General features: G+C 35.8%; 1 protein-coding gene across 1 annotated transcript; it reads right to left on the bottom strand.

Moving 5' to 3' along the window:
* Positions 1 to 348: 348 nt before the first annotated feature.
* Positions 349 to 13,563, bottom strand: LOC120113028 (probable serine/threonine-protein kinase PBL16). The gene is made up of 10 exons (XM_039133510.1): positions 13,076 to 13,563; positions 12,641 to 12,777; positions 12,089 to 12,186; positions 9,251 to 9,609; positions 6,446 to 6,898; positions 6,122 to 6,282; positions 5,100 to 5,173; positions 4,858 to 5,002; positions 4,609 to 4,758; positions 349 to 784 (listed from the first exon to the last, which is right to left on the bottom strand). The coding sequence occupies exons 1-10, from the start codon at positions 13,260 to 13,262 to the stop codon at positions 707 to 709; spliced, it is 1,842 nt and encodes a 613-aa protein (XP_038989438.1). The 5' UTR covers positions 13,263 to 13,563; the 3' UTR covers positions 349 to 706.
* Positions 13,564 to 17,053: the final 3,490 nt, after the last annotated feature.

Raw genomic sequence — 17,053 nt, 5'->3', positions numbered from 1 at the left:
TGATCCTACGTGCAATGTTTCAGCCAAGTAAACATCAACATGGATGAAACAGGTGAAAGAGAAACAAATATAAGCCTTGTTTATCAGTTACCTAAAGTCTACTGAGTCATTTCAGTGTTAAGAAACCATATACCATTAGCATAACAAATATTGGCCATGCAAGTATTTAAATCAACAAAAACCTGCACATTGATGAGATATTTGCCCACACATCAACAAAACTAAGCTAGGAAAAAAAATTCAAAATTTCCGTTTGCAACTGAAATGGATGAAGGATCTGCCAGAAGGAACATTGATGGATTGAACAGCATTTTATAGATAGTTCTAATGGAATGGGTCATTTAGACATGACAAATTGCTTTATATCTGTTATTACTAGTAAACTTACTTTTAAGAGATTATCGTAAATTTATCTGCAACAGGCAGACAGCGTTACTGGAAAACTACACATCCCACAATCATCATCAGCAAAACATAAATTCCCAGTTTAAAGGATACAATCCGAAAAATGCTTAGCTAGGTATCGGATAAAAAGAAATCCATGGACAGGTACAAGGTGATTGAAACATGCACAATACAGTTCTTTAATAATCTCACAGATCTACGGTAGTATTTGGAGGATACGAGGAAGCTACATATACCCTGTAAGCAAAACAAACGAGATGAATAGCAGAAGGAAAAAGACAAATGGCTTAAACTGCATATATCACTTCGTATAGTGGGGAATGAATTGCTGGGCCAAGTCTCGAGCATGGTCATTATCTGCTTCAAGAAGGCGTACCACCTGTTTTCACCATGATATTAGCATATGAACAAATTCATAGCGACTCCAGGGATGATTAGAATTATTTCTAGCTATGAAGCATGGATATTGGTATGAGATACCAATAGTACATGATACGGAAATGGTAATTTGGCATATCTTAAAAAAAAGGATACAATATGGCTAGAAAACGACCATACAAAAATAATTTTTTGCATATATGCAAAGAAGCATCTATAAAGTGTGCTTATCAAAATTCATGCTTTATATGATATTTTTAACTTCCACAAACTCCGTAATTTGGTCATCATTTAAATCAATAGACCATGGTTATACTCCATACAATAATATTAACATCACAAAATCCGAAATTAGACATTCGTCAGTAAAATGTCAACATTTGTCAAATAATAATAGAAAATAGACGCCTCTCCCTTATCTCTAGACGTATCAGGGAAGCATCACAGGTGCATCTAGGAAGTATCTGATACGTATCTGATATGAACACATCATGCAATTTGAAGTAAAAGTTCTTCCTAAAATTGTAGGAAAATCATCCTTACCTCTAATTTGTTAAGAAAAGGACTTAATCCTTGGAGCTGACATGTGTGAATTAGAAATTGACAGTTTCATCATTTAACCTATTCAAATGTAATTATTTATGCTAGTGCTGTATAAGCAAACTAGAACCAGCAAGCCTAGTAGCATTTGCTTTTGTCTGGCTTTTTTGTGATTATAGGCTTCTAAGAAAATTTAGGGTGCATTGTTCTCCCATCCAATCAAAAAAAGGAAAAAGCCCTTGGTAAATCAAAAGACCAATAGCCACAACCATGCTGAAGTGTAATCATGACAAAACACAATAAATATGATGTACAACCATAAACAAATAAGCATCACTCTTTTGGACTAGCAGCAAATGCTAATCAGGAATATGAGTATGACTGGAAACTACGGAACAAAACTGCTAATAGTAGAAACCAAAAATCATATTTAACCTTGTCCAGAAGCCTGAATTATACTTATTCTATCAATTTATTTAAAGACAAATTAAAACAAATCTGAGCCTGCATCTGCCTCTAAATTCAATCTTGATCTGACAAACTTTATAATGTCCTACTTGCAGTTGGATTTATGAAACTCATAAGAAATCATAAACATTTTCATATCCTACAGTACAGATGTGACTTGCATTCATATCCACCAGGGATTCAACCTGAACCTCACTTGTCTTAACTGTGCTTGATGTTGATTAGAAGCCCCCAAAATCCAAATATATATACACATATATTATTTATTTATATGTCTTAAGGAAATAGAGAAAAGTAAATCAAAAAATGCATGCAAGATTATAAATGATTCACCCCCTTCTGCAATTCATACATATCAAGACACATTCCACTAAACATATACTGAATCTTGGTTCTCAGTAATAAATTATTGCATATAGTGATGACCATTGCAGCTAAAACATATTGCCCAAATGAATATATAAATAAATAAAACTGAACTAGAAAGTCAAACAAAAGATTGCACCACCACTTAAGATTATGACTTGCTGCTGTAAAATCAGCCTTTTGACATCTTTCTTTGCAAGATGGCCTTTTTTCTTTTTGCCCCCTTCATCTGTGAACTCTAACTGTTAACCTTGACTTATTGGAGAATTGTTACTATAAAATAGTAGAGGTGAAAGAGGGTTTTCCTTCGAAGTGATTTCAGTGCCATCAACTTTACCATTCACAAGATGGGTCTTTATGATATGTAGAGGTGGAGACATGTGGTGTATGCTTCATTATAAAGCATGATAAGCAATTAAAATCCAATATTTTTACAAGGTTATGGGCACTTGGTGCTTCATGAGTGGTTAGATATTTCTTTTATTATCTTCTTCTAGGATGACATAAGAACAAGGTTTTTAGGTTTTTAAGAATCGAGATATCAATCATCATGGTGTGTGACCAAGACCATGATGAACCAAGATCTTGGTTTATCTCAGCTTAGATGAATATGGGAAATTTGAAAAGATCTGAGATTTTTCCAAGACCTCGGCTGATAGTTTAAGACTGAGATATCAAAACTTCAACTGAAATTAGCAATTATTTTAAGACATTAATTATGAGATTTATTAATAAAATAGCATTTTAAGAAAGTAAATAATGTGATTGGAAAATCTTGACCAATATGTTGATGTCATATGAGCTGATATTTCTTGATTGATTGATATATATTGGCCAAGATGAAAGAGGCTGAATTATCTTATATCTCATATCGAGGACTGACTAATACCAATACAAACAGTGAATGAGAAAAATTTCTAAATGAACTACGAAGAAAGGTGCATGTGAGATTATTTTCTTTTCAAGCATATTAGCACCTACTTCATGTTAAAATCCTTTTAAGATATCCTATATCCAAGATATCCTATATCCCATGTGCATTCATTTGCACGTGCATTCATTGATGCTAAAGCTGGCAAATCATGAGATTAGTACTGCCTGTCATAAGGGGAGGTGTAACGGCATTTGATGTAGGTGGTAAGAACATCGAGATAGATAGCTGGTGTAACAAATAAAATAGAAGATTAGCGCATCATGAGAAGCATAATTTTTGGATTATAACATTTGAAGATGATTAAGTGATAAAAATTATGACATTATTGTTTAATTATGTGTTACAGAGATCTAACGAGGTTTTACAAACAAGAAGTGATCAGACATGAATAAGGTTGAGCAGAAGAACATAAGCTTACAGCAAGAATTTAAAGGTCAACATCTTAAGAAAAGACAAAGTTGGAGAAAAACGAAGGTAATCCTAATCAGATATGCTAGTTTTTATTCAAAGATCGAGGCAAAAGGCAGTGAGTGAGCTTGTACTTTCAAGGTGGAGCTAACTATGAAACTATACTCACTGGGTACTATTAACATTGAGAAAGTAAGGTTTAATTTTTGCAATAGTAAGAACAAAGTGGGGTTTTATGTTTTCAACAAGTCATGAGTTCAGGAGGAAGAGGCACTGGAAAATGAGAGAGTCCCTTTAAGGACAATCTTAGACTTCATTGTGAAGATTGGGTAAAATGTAGCATCATCATGAGATAAGATCTATTATTTGAAAATATGCTTTGACTGGATCAACTGATACCCAAGTTGGTCTTACAAGAGCATGCATTGTGAAAAAAACCAAGAGGGTCTCCATGATGTCAAATAAGAAGGCGGCAGAAGAAAGATATTTCACTAGGAATGACGTCCTAAAAAGGGGAACTTAGCACTCGGTCCTTCTGCTTGACTACCATGTCTCATGGTTTTTACACAGAGAGCATTTCTAGTTTAGTCCCTTACAGTTAGCCCTCTTTGTATATGCCTATTCCTGTATATTGTTAATAACAGTTTTCTGAATGCATTTACTCATAGGCCAGGGATCAAACATAAAATGGCCATCGAAACGAAGGGCCTGGAAGACTAAATGTAAAGCGGCAGTTGATCCAGGAGGCAGACATTCATCGCCATAATTATGGCTTATGTCCTTCCAAAGCACCAAAAGAATAATGCCACCATAGTTGAGACACAAGCATGCTTACAGTATTAACTGCAGTTATTAGAAGAGTTAACATCTACACCTAGAATTTGTTGCAAAAATTGTTGTCTCTGCATTTTGCACTTTCCATTAGCCCAGTGCCTAAAGTAGATTACTTTCCACAACCAAAAAATTTAGAATAATAGTAACGATGGATTGATAGTTATAAAAACACCAGTCCTTTCCAAACCATCAACAAATCTTTAGCAAACAAAGCAATACACAATTTAATGTCCACAGAAGTAGAAAAGAACTCAGCACAAAACCCTAATACAAACCTCTCCCATGGATGGACGCATCTCAGGATTTCTCCTAACACAGAGGAATGCTGCTCTAGCCAGATGATACAACTCATAAGTATCATAGGATTCTCCAACACGTGGATCAATAAGTTCATGCAGTGCAAGACTTTCAACTAGTGGTCCCGCCTGAAATTAGCAAAACAGAAGAAGGTTTATCATGATGTCATCTGACATGCATGCTTTAGGTTGAATATTTTTCTATCAAACAACAAAATTTTGTCAAACCCATTTCAGTAAATGTTGACTATGCCCATTTTGTTCGTCCACTACCCGGCGTCCTGATATCAGTTGAAAAAGAACTATCCCAAATGCATAAACATCAGTCCTCACAGATACAATCCCATGTTCAGCATACTCAGGAGCAAGGTACCTACATAGACTTAAGAAATATTGTCAGTATTATATAAAAAGGGAAAAGCTGAGTGAAACTAGAGGTATGACATGATAAACAGGCATGAAGTTCCCACCCTGATGCACCAAGAACTCTCGTGTGAAAAGAATCATTATTGGACTTCCATCTAGCAAGGCCAAAATCCCCAAGCTGTGGAAAACCAGACTTCATCAATATATAGGCTTTTCACACTGCATAAAATGTATATCTGCAAGTGACTTCAATCTTAATTCCAAATTCAGCGAGCTATAAGGAAGAGATGTAAATTGGGTAGCACGATGGTAAGAGTTATACAGAAATTTCCTATAACATGCATGATGTAGGTGGTACACAGCTTCTGAAAAATGAGTAAGTTTTCAGCAAACCAGGGCCTCCAAACTTGAAATGTAAGAGAAGATGGGTATTTCCATATATGTGACAAAAATCAGAAAGTCCCAAAATGAAAGCCTATTTTAAAATTTAGATCAAAATCTGGTCAACACGATAAAATGAAGCTTAAACATCATATGATAACAACTGAGACATCGCAAAGTTACCCAGTTTTTTTTTCCTTTATTTTATTATCAAACTTCCCAATTGTACTAAAATTAGCTTCCAAGAATTTAATCCTGATGCCTCCAACTCATCTAAAGGTCAGAAATTAAACCATTTGACTGCAAAAAGATACCTCCACTTTTTTGTGTAGCTAGGTTGCATAAAACATGTATAGATGTGGATCTGAAATGCAAATATGCAAGTGGGTGAGGAGAACTGAAAATATTTCACAAGTTCAAAGGTTGAAATCACCTCAGAACACCACACTTATGCACATGAAATTTAAAGAAGGTATGTTGGACGACTCAGTTCCTGCAGCAAAGATTCTTTGGTTTAAAACACAAAGCAGCTTTAAAATGACCAAGATCACCTTAGACTAGCATTAGTTTTGGGGCCTGAATGACATCTCCAGTTTTCACCACCCAACAATACTAAAAATTACTTCAATTTTTCTATATGCAAAATAAGTTATGTTTCAGCAAACTGACATGCAGCCTCTGACATACTAATTTCATAGTTAACAGGAAAAAAAAATGGAAGGTGGAAAAGTTAACACAAATTTACCATGGGAACAAAATCATGAGTAAGTAGTATATTGCTTGGCCGCAAATCTCGATGAATTATTGGACCTCCACGGCACTCTTCATGTAGAAAACGCAAACCTTTTGCTATTCCAATAGCCATAGCATGTCTTTTATGCCACTCCAGTAGGTGAGCTGACTGACCTATTTATCAATAGAAAGAGCTAGTATCTCGAGAAAAAATAAAATAAAATAAAGAAAAATCTTGCAGGCGAAATTGCTATTGCTGTCAAAAGATAATAATATTACGTATTTATTACAATGTAATATGTAAGTCTAGGTCATTTTGACTGCAATAGTCACTTACTAAACAAATGCCACTCGAGAGATTTATTGCAGATATATTCATAGACCAATATGTTATGGTTCTCCTTGCAACAGTAACCCAACAGCATCACGATATTTCTATGTCGTGCAAAGCTGAGGATATGTACTTCAGAAAAGAATTCAGAATATCCCTGTGTACTTGCTTCCTTCCGCATTTTTGCCGCAATAATCTGCCCATCTTTAAGTCGGCCTTTATATACATGACCAAATCCACCTTCTCCCAAGAAATTTTCTTTTGAAAAATCAGATGTTGCAGCTTGAATCTCTGAAAATCGAAATCTCATAGACTCCTTGACATAAAGTATCGATTTTAGCCCACAAACAGCACAAAGAATTGGCTTTTCTAAGGAATCATACTGAAAAAGAGTATCATGTTGGCCTTGCAGTGCATGAGGACCCGCAAGATTTGTGTGATATCCTTTGGAATGCTTCCCTATAAGATATAAGAATTATTTTAAATACAAAGAACAATATTAGAAGAAAATGTGTGACGAGCAACTAACTGTCTGCAGACAAGAACTACCATCACATTATAAATTAATATAGAGATAACTGCTAGAAATATAACACATATAATCAAGGTTCACAATCTCAGCACTAAATCCCATACTGGTATGATGTTGGTAGAGTGTTAGTACTCCCAGTATGGGGATTGCTTAGCGTACCAGCACTTGGTACACCTCTTTACCGAGTATCTATTCAGTAGTACGGTACAAGTATGGTTGGTAGGGGGTGACATGCACCGGTACCATGAACCTTGCATATTATGATGTAGAGTTTGTTGAGCATAATCTTACTATATTTTCTGGACAGTCAATAATAAGAATTGTCGAAAATTTCAAACATCTTTAAGAATCATAGTGTCATATAAAGATTGTTTTGTTATTATACTAAAACTCTTGTCATCAACAAACCTTTGTCAAGCTGTTAGTTCCTTGCCAGGCATCCTTTCAATACTATGAGGTTATCTGATGAAAAATGAACACATACCAGCAACAAACTCAAGTATGCTAGATTATTCATGATTATAAAAAACCCAAGTACAGAATGGACATGATAGCATCCCCATCCTCATAAGCAAAAGAATGCGTATCCATGTCACATGGCAACACTGAGAAAGATTTCCCCAAAAAAAAAGGGCAAGACAATAAAAAGGTTTATGTTAGACATATAAACCCAGATTATAGGGTCCATTTTAGTTTGGTGTAAGCGGGATGAATAGCAGCCCACTTTGCTGAAGTGGCTTCTGCAATCCATAGGCCCAAGCAAACTTGGGCCATTTCTGCCTAACAGCGCCACTTCAGGCCAACCGAACACATAAAGTGGGCTCCCTTTAGCTGAATTGAGTTTGGATGCCCAGTTATGGGCAACACAGGCCTATTGAGAAAATATCATCACGGCTTGTGAGGTTTATATAGAAAATATTATTTGCTCCATTAGCTAACCTCAGAACTACTGAGGGGTTGCTTACAGCGAAGGACTAGTTGGCAGCAATGAAGTAATGAAGAGAAGATAATTCCATTTCTGCAAAACAAGGATCTGATGAAGAATAACAGCTTGCTGGATATAGACTGCAAAGAAGTGGCTCCAAAGTGGTATGGTGAAGAAGGTGTTAAAGCCTTGAGGAAGGGAACCATTTTGCTGATTGGCTTTAAAATTTTGTCAATAATAAACCTACCAAATTTTGATTGAAGGAGTGCCCGGTAGAGATCGTATATTTGGTCAGAAAGGACAATAGTCTTCATTACTTTATTCATTCATGTAAGTGAATTGTTCTGTCCGAAAAAATTCATGTTGTGTTGTCTTTACCATATGACAATGAAGATGACAACAGCAAAACCAGCAGTGTTTTTTAGACAGTATGATAGCTTTAAGAAAAACAAAAAGAAAAGTAGCTATTTTACCAACTTGGTAGAAAACCCTTAACAATGTATAGATAATCAATCATGCAGAAAAAATAGCATTCTATGATAATTATAAAACCACAAAAAAGAAACAATCATAAAAGGGAATATCCGGATAATTTTGCACTGGGGATGAGCTAAAAGGGGTGGTAATTGATGAAGCAAGGAATATGTAAGTGCTGGATTATCAATCTACTAAATTAAAGAGTTAAGTGAGACTTGTTAGCATCGAATAGGATTCGAGATTAATATAGTATATATCAACAAAAGAATGGAAGTTTTTCTTGAAAAATCAAAGAAATGGTGTTTGTTAGAAATATTTTTAATAATTTGCTGTTTGGCCAAAGTTCTTGGTTAACTCAAGTGGGTGCAGTGTTCAGGTGCTGTAGCAGTTTCAGGTGTAGGTGCGGGAAAACAAATCCGATAAAAATATTTTGAATAAGAAAATGCTTAGAAAGTGGGTGCAAAGACGAGTTTCTGAAGAGATTTTGAAGCGGGTGTACCATATCCTGTTACTAAGTGCCAAATATAACACAAAATTTTGTAGACGCCATATGGTATTATACAGATCAAATTCAATAAGATTTCTAATTAAACCATATAAAGCATATATTACCTAGGCTATATACCATGGTACGCCATACCATATTAAATCGTGCAGTACGGAATATACAGTACCATATCGGTTCGGTACTGATATACAGTACGGGGGTGTATCGCCACTTAGTATGCCGAAGCGGCCCCCATACAGGACATACCGGCACAATAACAAGATGGCACCAGTACGATACCTAGTACCAAGACAGCGTACTTTGCTATATACAAATACGATATGTAGTGGACACTACTTTTACCCAATAAGATGAAGCTCTCTCACGTACCAGCTTGCTTAGGTAAAGATTCAGTCTCATCATATGCTAAATTTTTGTGATTCAGAGTCTTGAAGCTAGATGCAGGAAGCATGTTGTACTTGAAAATATCAGAGCTATCTAGGGAACTGGAAGAGGCATAATAACTTAAGGAAGATACAACACACTGCTCATTGCTTTCAGTCTCCTGCATGTTGAATTTGGACCCAACAGTCCTCCAGTCAGAGTAGAAAGATTTCTGCTCCAAGCCTTCCTTATTCGAGGCCTTTGTCAAAAACGGCTTCATCACTTCCACAGATAAACTATCCTGAATTAATGCGACCTTGCAGGGAATATGTTTCACATAGAATTTCAGATCCTTTCTTAGGTGCCTGCTAAGAGTTGGTATTCATTATTCAAAGCAATTTAGATTGAACTTGAAATCCTAAATAACATTATAGACTCAGTAATCTTCATAGGAGATAATAGATTTAAAAAATGGAAATATTTGAGTTCAAATTACTTTCACTAGCAGCAATTTCATGTGTTAAAATCAACAGCACAATACTCAGAGATTGTGATGGACCATTCCAGAAAGAGGTAGGATTCATGCTCATCCGAATAGTTTTAAAGTTAGTAATACTATATATTGATGTAGATCAATCATGCTAACAGCAGGTTTGCTTCAGTGCGATATAATCCAATTCACATGAAAACTTCATTTCACAGAAAGCTATTACTAATGATATAGCAACTTCTATAAGCAACAGACAGTCATATTTCTGCACACCAATTTGTTTCCCTTTTATAGTGGAAAAGGATAAGAGCAAACGACAAAGAAAATACTGTGATTGTGGACACCAAATGCATACCAAATCTTGACACTAATGAATACTGTTTGCACAAGAAGGTTTCATTTGACTCTAGTGACGCTTGAAATGTTTGATTCCTGCTCAACATAAACAACTCAACTGAAGATTTATCATGGAACCAGAAGGCGGTTTAAAACTTGTTCAGGTACCTAACTCATCTGACATGGACCAGCAACCTTGTCAGCTTGAAATCAGTTACCGACAAATCTCAAAGCACTACCTGAGTTCCCTTTCTATATCATATATTTTTCTCTCTTTTTTCTATATAAAGCATCATTTACGATAAAAGCATCAAAGATGTAATATGAAGCAATTGTTAAGCGTAATCAGTGAGTTCCAAGCTACTTTAAATTGCCTAGCCAAGCCCTTGAGCCTCACCAGTAAGCACTTCACAGATGGATCCCATGGTGCAAATTATGTCACAGGAGATGAGGCAATAACTTGAGTGATAAATTAGAACAATAGAGGATAATTTAGTAGGATAAGACACCATAATGAACCAAAAACCAAATTAAAATTACATAATACTAAATTTAATCTATAGATGACTGGAGACTAGGCCCTGACAAAAGAGTTAACAAATGATATCAAGATTAATCTATCCATCATGGGTCTATTCACAAAAATGGTGACAACAATTAAGGTCCAGTAACAACCATTAGGTAATTTCTTCTGTCTGGATCTGTTCATCAAATGCCTAATTGAATGCTTTTTCCTAAGTCAATACTGGCAATTTTCAAAGAAAAAAAATTCTGTACACATTTACTAATTTGATATGCACATATGATGTGTAATGACTAAATTGCTGACCATTGTCAAATAAGAAAACAAGTAAAATATTAGCAATTCAACACAAGAGTCCATCTGGATGTACAAGAAACATAGTTGACAGAATATTCCATACATCTGATATCTTTAAGTTCTCTCCTCACCTAGGCATTACAAACATGATCAAAACAACACAAGCATCAAGAAGCAAACATATGACCTAGCATTAAGTACAACCAAGTTGCTCAGTGGGAACAAAACAACCTCTTGCAAACAACTACTTAGTTTGGCTTTCCAGCAGTAATTTTGACAATCATGCTGACCTGGAATGCAGAACCATATGAAGATCTACTTAAAATAGACGGCCCTAACCGAATATCCACATTGAAACAAGCAGGCATATTTTGGAATTATTTCAAGTCCCTAGCATTGTTGACATTGATTGGCAATATTGACAGAATAAAGTAATGCACAAATAGAAATGTATGTCTCAATGCACTAAAAAAATCCCTTATTCTTTCACCTACTGTTCCCTATTTTCACGCATAGTGCATCATAAGTAATTTCAGCATCACAAATTTACCAGGAAGCAACTGTATGTACAAATCCAGTTGTTGCAATGTTAATTGATGAGAAAAATTACATACAATGTTAAAATGTGATAACAAGTAAAAACTTAGAAGCACAAGCATCCAGAGAAAGCCAAACCAACCAGATTGTTAAAATCCCAATTTAATGTACCAATGAATTGAAACCAGGGCCAGTTGCAAGCATCAACCAAACGATATCCAGATCTATTATTTTCGTTGTTATAGATCTACTTCCAGGAGAAATGAGAAAATTAACAAGGTTCGGCCCTGGCCAAAAAAAATAAACCATGTCTAGGATCGTTCTTCCATGTGTATTTTACCTTCAATTGACAGTATGGAAACAGCCTTGACTGTTGACTATCTGGAACATTGATTGCTTTTCTAAGTAAAAACTGAAAGCTTAGATGATATAAAGACTTCGCATACATTTCACCAATTTGATATGCATATAATACAGGTAGCACTAATTGTTGATCATGTCATATGAAGTAATCAAATAATAGAGTCATTCAGGATGCAATATAAGAAGCACTTCTACATAATTTATTTTGATGCACCTAATCACATTATATCTTATCTCATCTAGATGCGAAAAATCTGAACCTAAACGAAATAACACAAGCAACCAGAGGCAAACATACCGATCAAGTATAACCCATGTGGCTTTACTAGAAACTACTTCTTGCAAAATAACTACTTTTGTAGGTATTCCTGCAGTAATTTTGATGATCATGCTGACCTGGCACAGAGAAATATGAGATCAGAAAAATGACAACAGTATATGGCATACAAGTGTCGATGCTTTTTCCATATTTCAGTAGGTTATAGGACTCATAATTATGCATATAAATAGCATCACTGAATTCCTGCCCCACAGACTAACATAAACAAGGATAAATAACAAGAGATATGTTGATAGTTCATATATGACCTAAAACAGGTTGATGTCAGACTTCATTATTAGCATCAAACGTCACTTTAAAAAACCTTTTGCCATTTGAGACTAGGTGATGGATTTTTTAATCCAAATCTAACTACAAGTTTGGTTTAAGAATTGCAACTGGCCATACAACATTCGGTAACGCATTATGGCCTCCTATTAAAAAAAAACATGCAAGAACAAGGGTTAATGCATAAGAATATAAAAGAATAGTAATAAAGCATCGACTTATGCAGCATTTGCAGCAGATTACCCCTTCAGCTTTGCATTGCTCAGCACTTTGTAGAAGCATGCTTTCGTACAGATCAAGCTTTCTAGAGATCTCCTCTTCAAGCGCACGGGAATTGGTCCCAAAAAAGGAGTCGGTGCATGCTTTTATTTGATACCCCACTAAGTCAAGCAAATAAGGAATTTTTGTAAGGTGATCAATGGAATCCAATAAACTAAAAAAATCAGACGCACCATTAACTTGCATTTTTGAAGTTTATTCAGCAACATTTATGGGAATCACAAATAATAACGAAACTCAGCAAGTAAGAAGCGTCCTTTCTATCATCTTCCTCCTCCCCTCCTTTTCACTTCAATGTCAAGCCGGAAAGGAGGGGAAAAACAAGAAAAATGGAATCCTACTCTTCATGCCAAAGCATTCAAATCCAGAACTAAGAAGGGAAATCCGATGGATTCTCACTAGGGTGGGTGACGGTGTGGAGGACGCCGAGGACGACCAGGGTGTCGCCACCATTGAGAATGTCGCCCCTCATCCGGATGCCCTTCACGGTGAGCTGGAGCTCGCACTCGTTATGGACCCTCGTCGCGTCGTAAGCGACGATCACGACGTTTGACGGCAGAAGCGCGGAATTCTTCCGCTGCTCCATCTCCAGAGGTCGCGAACGAGATTACACCGAATCCCCCCGAAGATCCCCTTCCCGACCCCTGGGGTCTGGGCCGCCTCCTCCTCCTCGGCCTTAAATCCCCGCATCGGTTCCTCCGTCGCCCAGATTCGGAGGATATCCGGAGATCGATTCCGAGCATATTCGAGAAGAGAGATGGGAGAGGACAAAGGCGAAGAAGGGATGGTGGTGGGATCGCGATCGCTGCCGGCCGAGAAAGACGACGGGCGCGTGAAAGCGGAGTTTCTTCCTTGGAGGAGGCACGACGGGGGGGCAAGATCGAAAATACCGGCCGCCACAGGGCATTTTGGAAGGGTGTCGTCATGTAGGGGAAAAAAATTAAATATTATATTGAACTAACGGTAGATATGATCACGGGCCGGGCCGGGACGGAAATTTGCACAAAGTGAACATAGTGTATTGCTCCAGATCCTGGGCCGACCATCGGGCTTAATGACCATTTTAAATTTTCTAAAAATATCGCGATTTTAGCTTATTCTTATTTATGCTTTATTATCATAATTCAATTATATTTTTATGTTCATTTTATTTATTAATGGTTTATATTTTTCTTATATTTTAGTTGATTATGTTTTTATCTTTATGTCCATGTTTTATTTTTTATTTTTTATACTTTGTTATATCTATTCTGTTATATTATTTGATGAATGATCCACTCGTATTTCATACTAATATATGTAACTTTTTAATTTATTTTGATTATCATATCAATTACCTAGTATTTTTAATATATGTTATTCTATTGTATTTAACTTATTCACTATTTTTAATTCTTTGTATTGTTTGTCAATTTTCGACATCCTTTAGTTTAGATAAGTTTTATCTTATTACTAATTTTTATGAATATTTATTTTTTATTGGATTTTTATTTTCCTTTTTGTATTTTATAATTTTGTATTAATGTTTTTTTTGGTTTTACTATATTTTAGTTAGTTATTGTATTTTGCAAGTAAGCTGTTTTTATCATTTTTTATGTATATTTTTTTACTATCATTTTATATGTTACAAATTTTTAGTTTTATAATAACTAATTTATGGTATTTAATCCTATTTTGTATTTCGTTTTTATTTTTAAAATTATTGATTATTGCATAGATTTAGGTCTCCAAATTATATAATTTTTGATTATTAGTTTAAAAATAGTAAATCACATTCACAATATCAAATTTTATGTACGATGGAACCTTCATATTGGCTAGAATTTCAAAAGACATCTAGTTATACTTATATAAAGTTTTTTCTCTATAAAATAGTTTAGATTTTTTTGAGAAAAACTAGTATAGGTACCCTATGTATAGATATAGGGACTTCAATAGCAATTGGTATCAAGCTATAATCCCCTTAAAATTGTAGCAACCTTTCAACCAATATGAAAAAAATTTGACTGTTCTATATATTTGGCCAAAATAATATATTATTACATTTAAATATTTGAAGAAATTGAACATCGTATTATATTCTTTTTGATAGTGACATTATCAAATGACGCCTTTATTTTATTTTTATTGTCTCTCATTATCTATCAAATTGAAGATAGTTGATTTCACATAGCATCTGTTTTATATTTTTACAAAGATCTTAGTTTTAGTTGAGGTCTCATAAATAGACGGATGCTAGCATCATCAAAAGTTTGCCTCCGATATCTCCAAATTTTTAGGACCGTGCCTTTTGTTTGGCCCTTCTAAAAAGCTTAGTGTGCTAGTCTCCTTCTCAATCACAACGACAACGCCCAAATTCAGCACATTCTTAGCCACACCAAACCCATAGAACTCGTAGCACCAAGATCATCACCCTGCTTCATAGCATGCACAAACACATGATCATTCTTTGAGATTTGCGATCGAACACAATCAAGAATGATCACACGTGATCATATATCTCAAAATATCTCCAGCATGTGATCGAGTGTTCGTGCGCATGTTAAAGACCGAGATTGTGTTATGTGCGAATGACCTTAACCTGTTCTTAGCTCAAACATGGTTGGCATGTAATGACATGATTAATTAGCATAATTAGATTGGGAAAAAAACTAGGTAGCATGGTCCACTATCCACTTTCATTCCTCACATAGTCACCTAATCCACGTTAGAACCATGATTAGGCACTAGACTTAAGGAGGATGAAGTATTAAATATGTGCATCCTTCTGCTAATTTCTCTATTGAAATCCAAAAGCTTCCAAAAACACAAAAGGGCTCAAGAATGGGTCCCAAGCCAATAAGTCTCACTCACAAATGGGTAGGAAGATAAAAAAGGAGATGAAGGTATATCATGTGGCTCCATAGACACCTCATCCCATGCATGCTTTTCTTGCTTTCAAATGACAAGAATCTATTTTTATGAGGGACTGCAATCTTTATGCCAAAAAAGAAGCAAAGATGAAGCATTATCTTTAGGATAGTTCATGAAAATGATGTGCACACAAATTTTGTAATGATAAAAGTAACCTTATAGGAAATTAGGCACATGTCGTATTCAAGTAGGTGTTTATAAGGATTGACTTAAAAAATAGATTTCTTTGGACTATGAAAATATATTCTTTGATCCACAAAACCCCAATCATAGTATAACACATTTCGGTGCATACTAAATGTACTATACTTAGTAGCCAAATTCCAACTAAAAGTGTGGGGCTTTATGATTTAGTGGTCAATAATTGCCTTGCTAAAACTAAATTCCTTTAAAGAACATCCAATTGTATCGTTTTTTTCTAGAAAAAGGGGAAAATCCAAAAAGAGTGGTGCATTAATGGAGATTAAATCAAAATATTATATCATAAATTGTTTAACATTTTATCAATTGTCAAAAGTAATATGAATACACACACACACACTTTATCAAAACTAAAGAGAGAGTCTTGAATATCAAAACTTTTCCCTATATAATTAATTTGTCAAATTTTTAAATGAAAATATATTTTAACCTTTTTTCAAAGTTTAAATAGAATAAAATTGTAGCTGTATTTTCCCTATTTTCATTTATTTCATTGATTTGTCTCTCTAAAAATACCTAGAAGTTGACGGGTAGAAACAAAAGTCATTCTTTTTTATTCCACACAAAATTAAAAAGATAGAGTCATTCTTTTTTTATTTCGGACTTTTTTTTTTAGGCCATTAAATCTTAAAAATACCTAGAAGTTGACTAGTAGGAACTAGAGATGGGCACTGGGCCGGGCCGCCCACGGCCCGGCACGAAGCGGGCCGTGCCTGGCACGGCCCGCCAGCTACAGTGACGGGCCGTGCCTGGCACGGCCCCTTTGAGAGGGCCGTGCTGGGCTAGAGGGTCCTGGCCAGCGGGCCGTGCCTGGCACGGCCCGCTTCGGGCCTGGGCCAGCACGGCCCGGTCTAGGCCCGCGGGCCAAGCACGGCACGGCCCGCGGGCCAGCACGGCACGGCCCATAAGGGCCCGGGCCGGGCTGGCACGCGGGCCTGGCACGGTCCGGGCCTGGGCCGGGCTCGGCCCGATAAAAATTAATGCTTTATAAATTTTTTTAATAAATTAATAAATATTGAACACTAAGAATTTATGATTTATGAATATAAAGCCACCTTAATGGTGGGGGGTTTGGCATAGACCCCTACCAGTTTATTAATTTAAATCAAAATGGTACATGAAGGGAGGTTTGGACCTTGGTCTGACCTCTAGAATACAATAAGAAACTAAGAAAGGGCCGAGGTTTGGACCTTGGTCTGACCTCCAGAATACAATAAAAATGTACAATTATAAAAAATTAAGAAATCTTACTAATCATCAGTG

Source organism: Phoenix dactylifera, chromosome 1 (genome assembly GCF_009389715.1).
Source record: "Phoenix dactylifera cultivar Barhee BC4 chromosome 1, palm_55x_up_171113_PBpolish2nd_filt_p, whole genome shotgun sequence".
In the NCBI taxonomy this organism is placed as follows: domain Eukaryota; kingdom Viridiplantae; phylum Streptophyta; class Magnoliopsida; order Arecales; family Arecaceae; genus Phoenix; species Phoenix dactylifera.
The sequence above is the reverse complement of the archived record's forward strand: the minus strand, read 5'-3'. Positions and strand labels throughout refer to the sequence as shown.

Bases quoted from the DNA above. Each gene is read 5' to 3' on its own strand.
- LOC120113028 (XM_039133510.1), bottom strand. From the start codon at position 13,262: ATGGAGCAGCGGAAGAATTCCGCGCTTCTGCCGTCAAACGTCGTGATC. The intron at 9,610-12,088 runs GTATGTTTGCCT...AACTCTTAGCAG, and splicing joins ACATGGGTTATACTTGATCG to GCACCTAAGAAAGGATCTGA. The intron at 785-4,608 runs GTTTGTATTAGG...TGGTGAAAACAG, and splicing joins TGCGTCCATCCATGGGAGAG to GTGGTACGCCTTCTTGAAGC.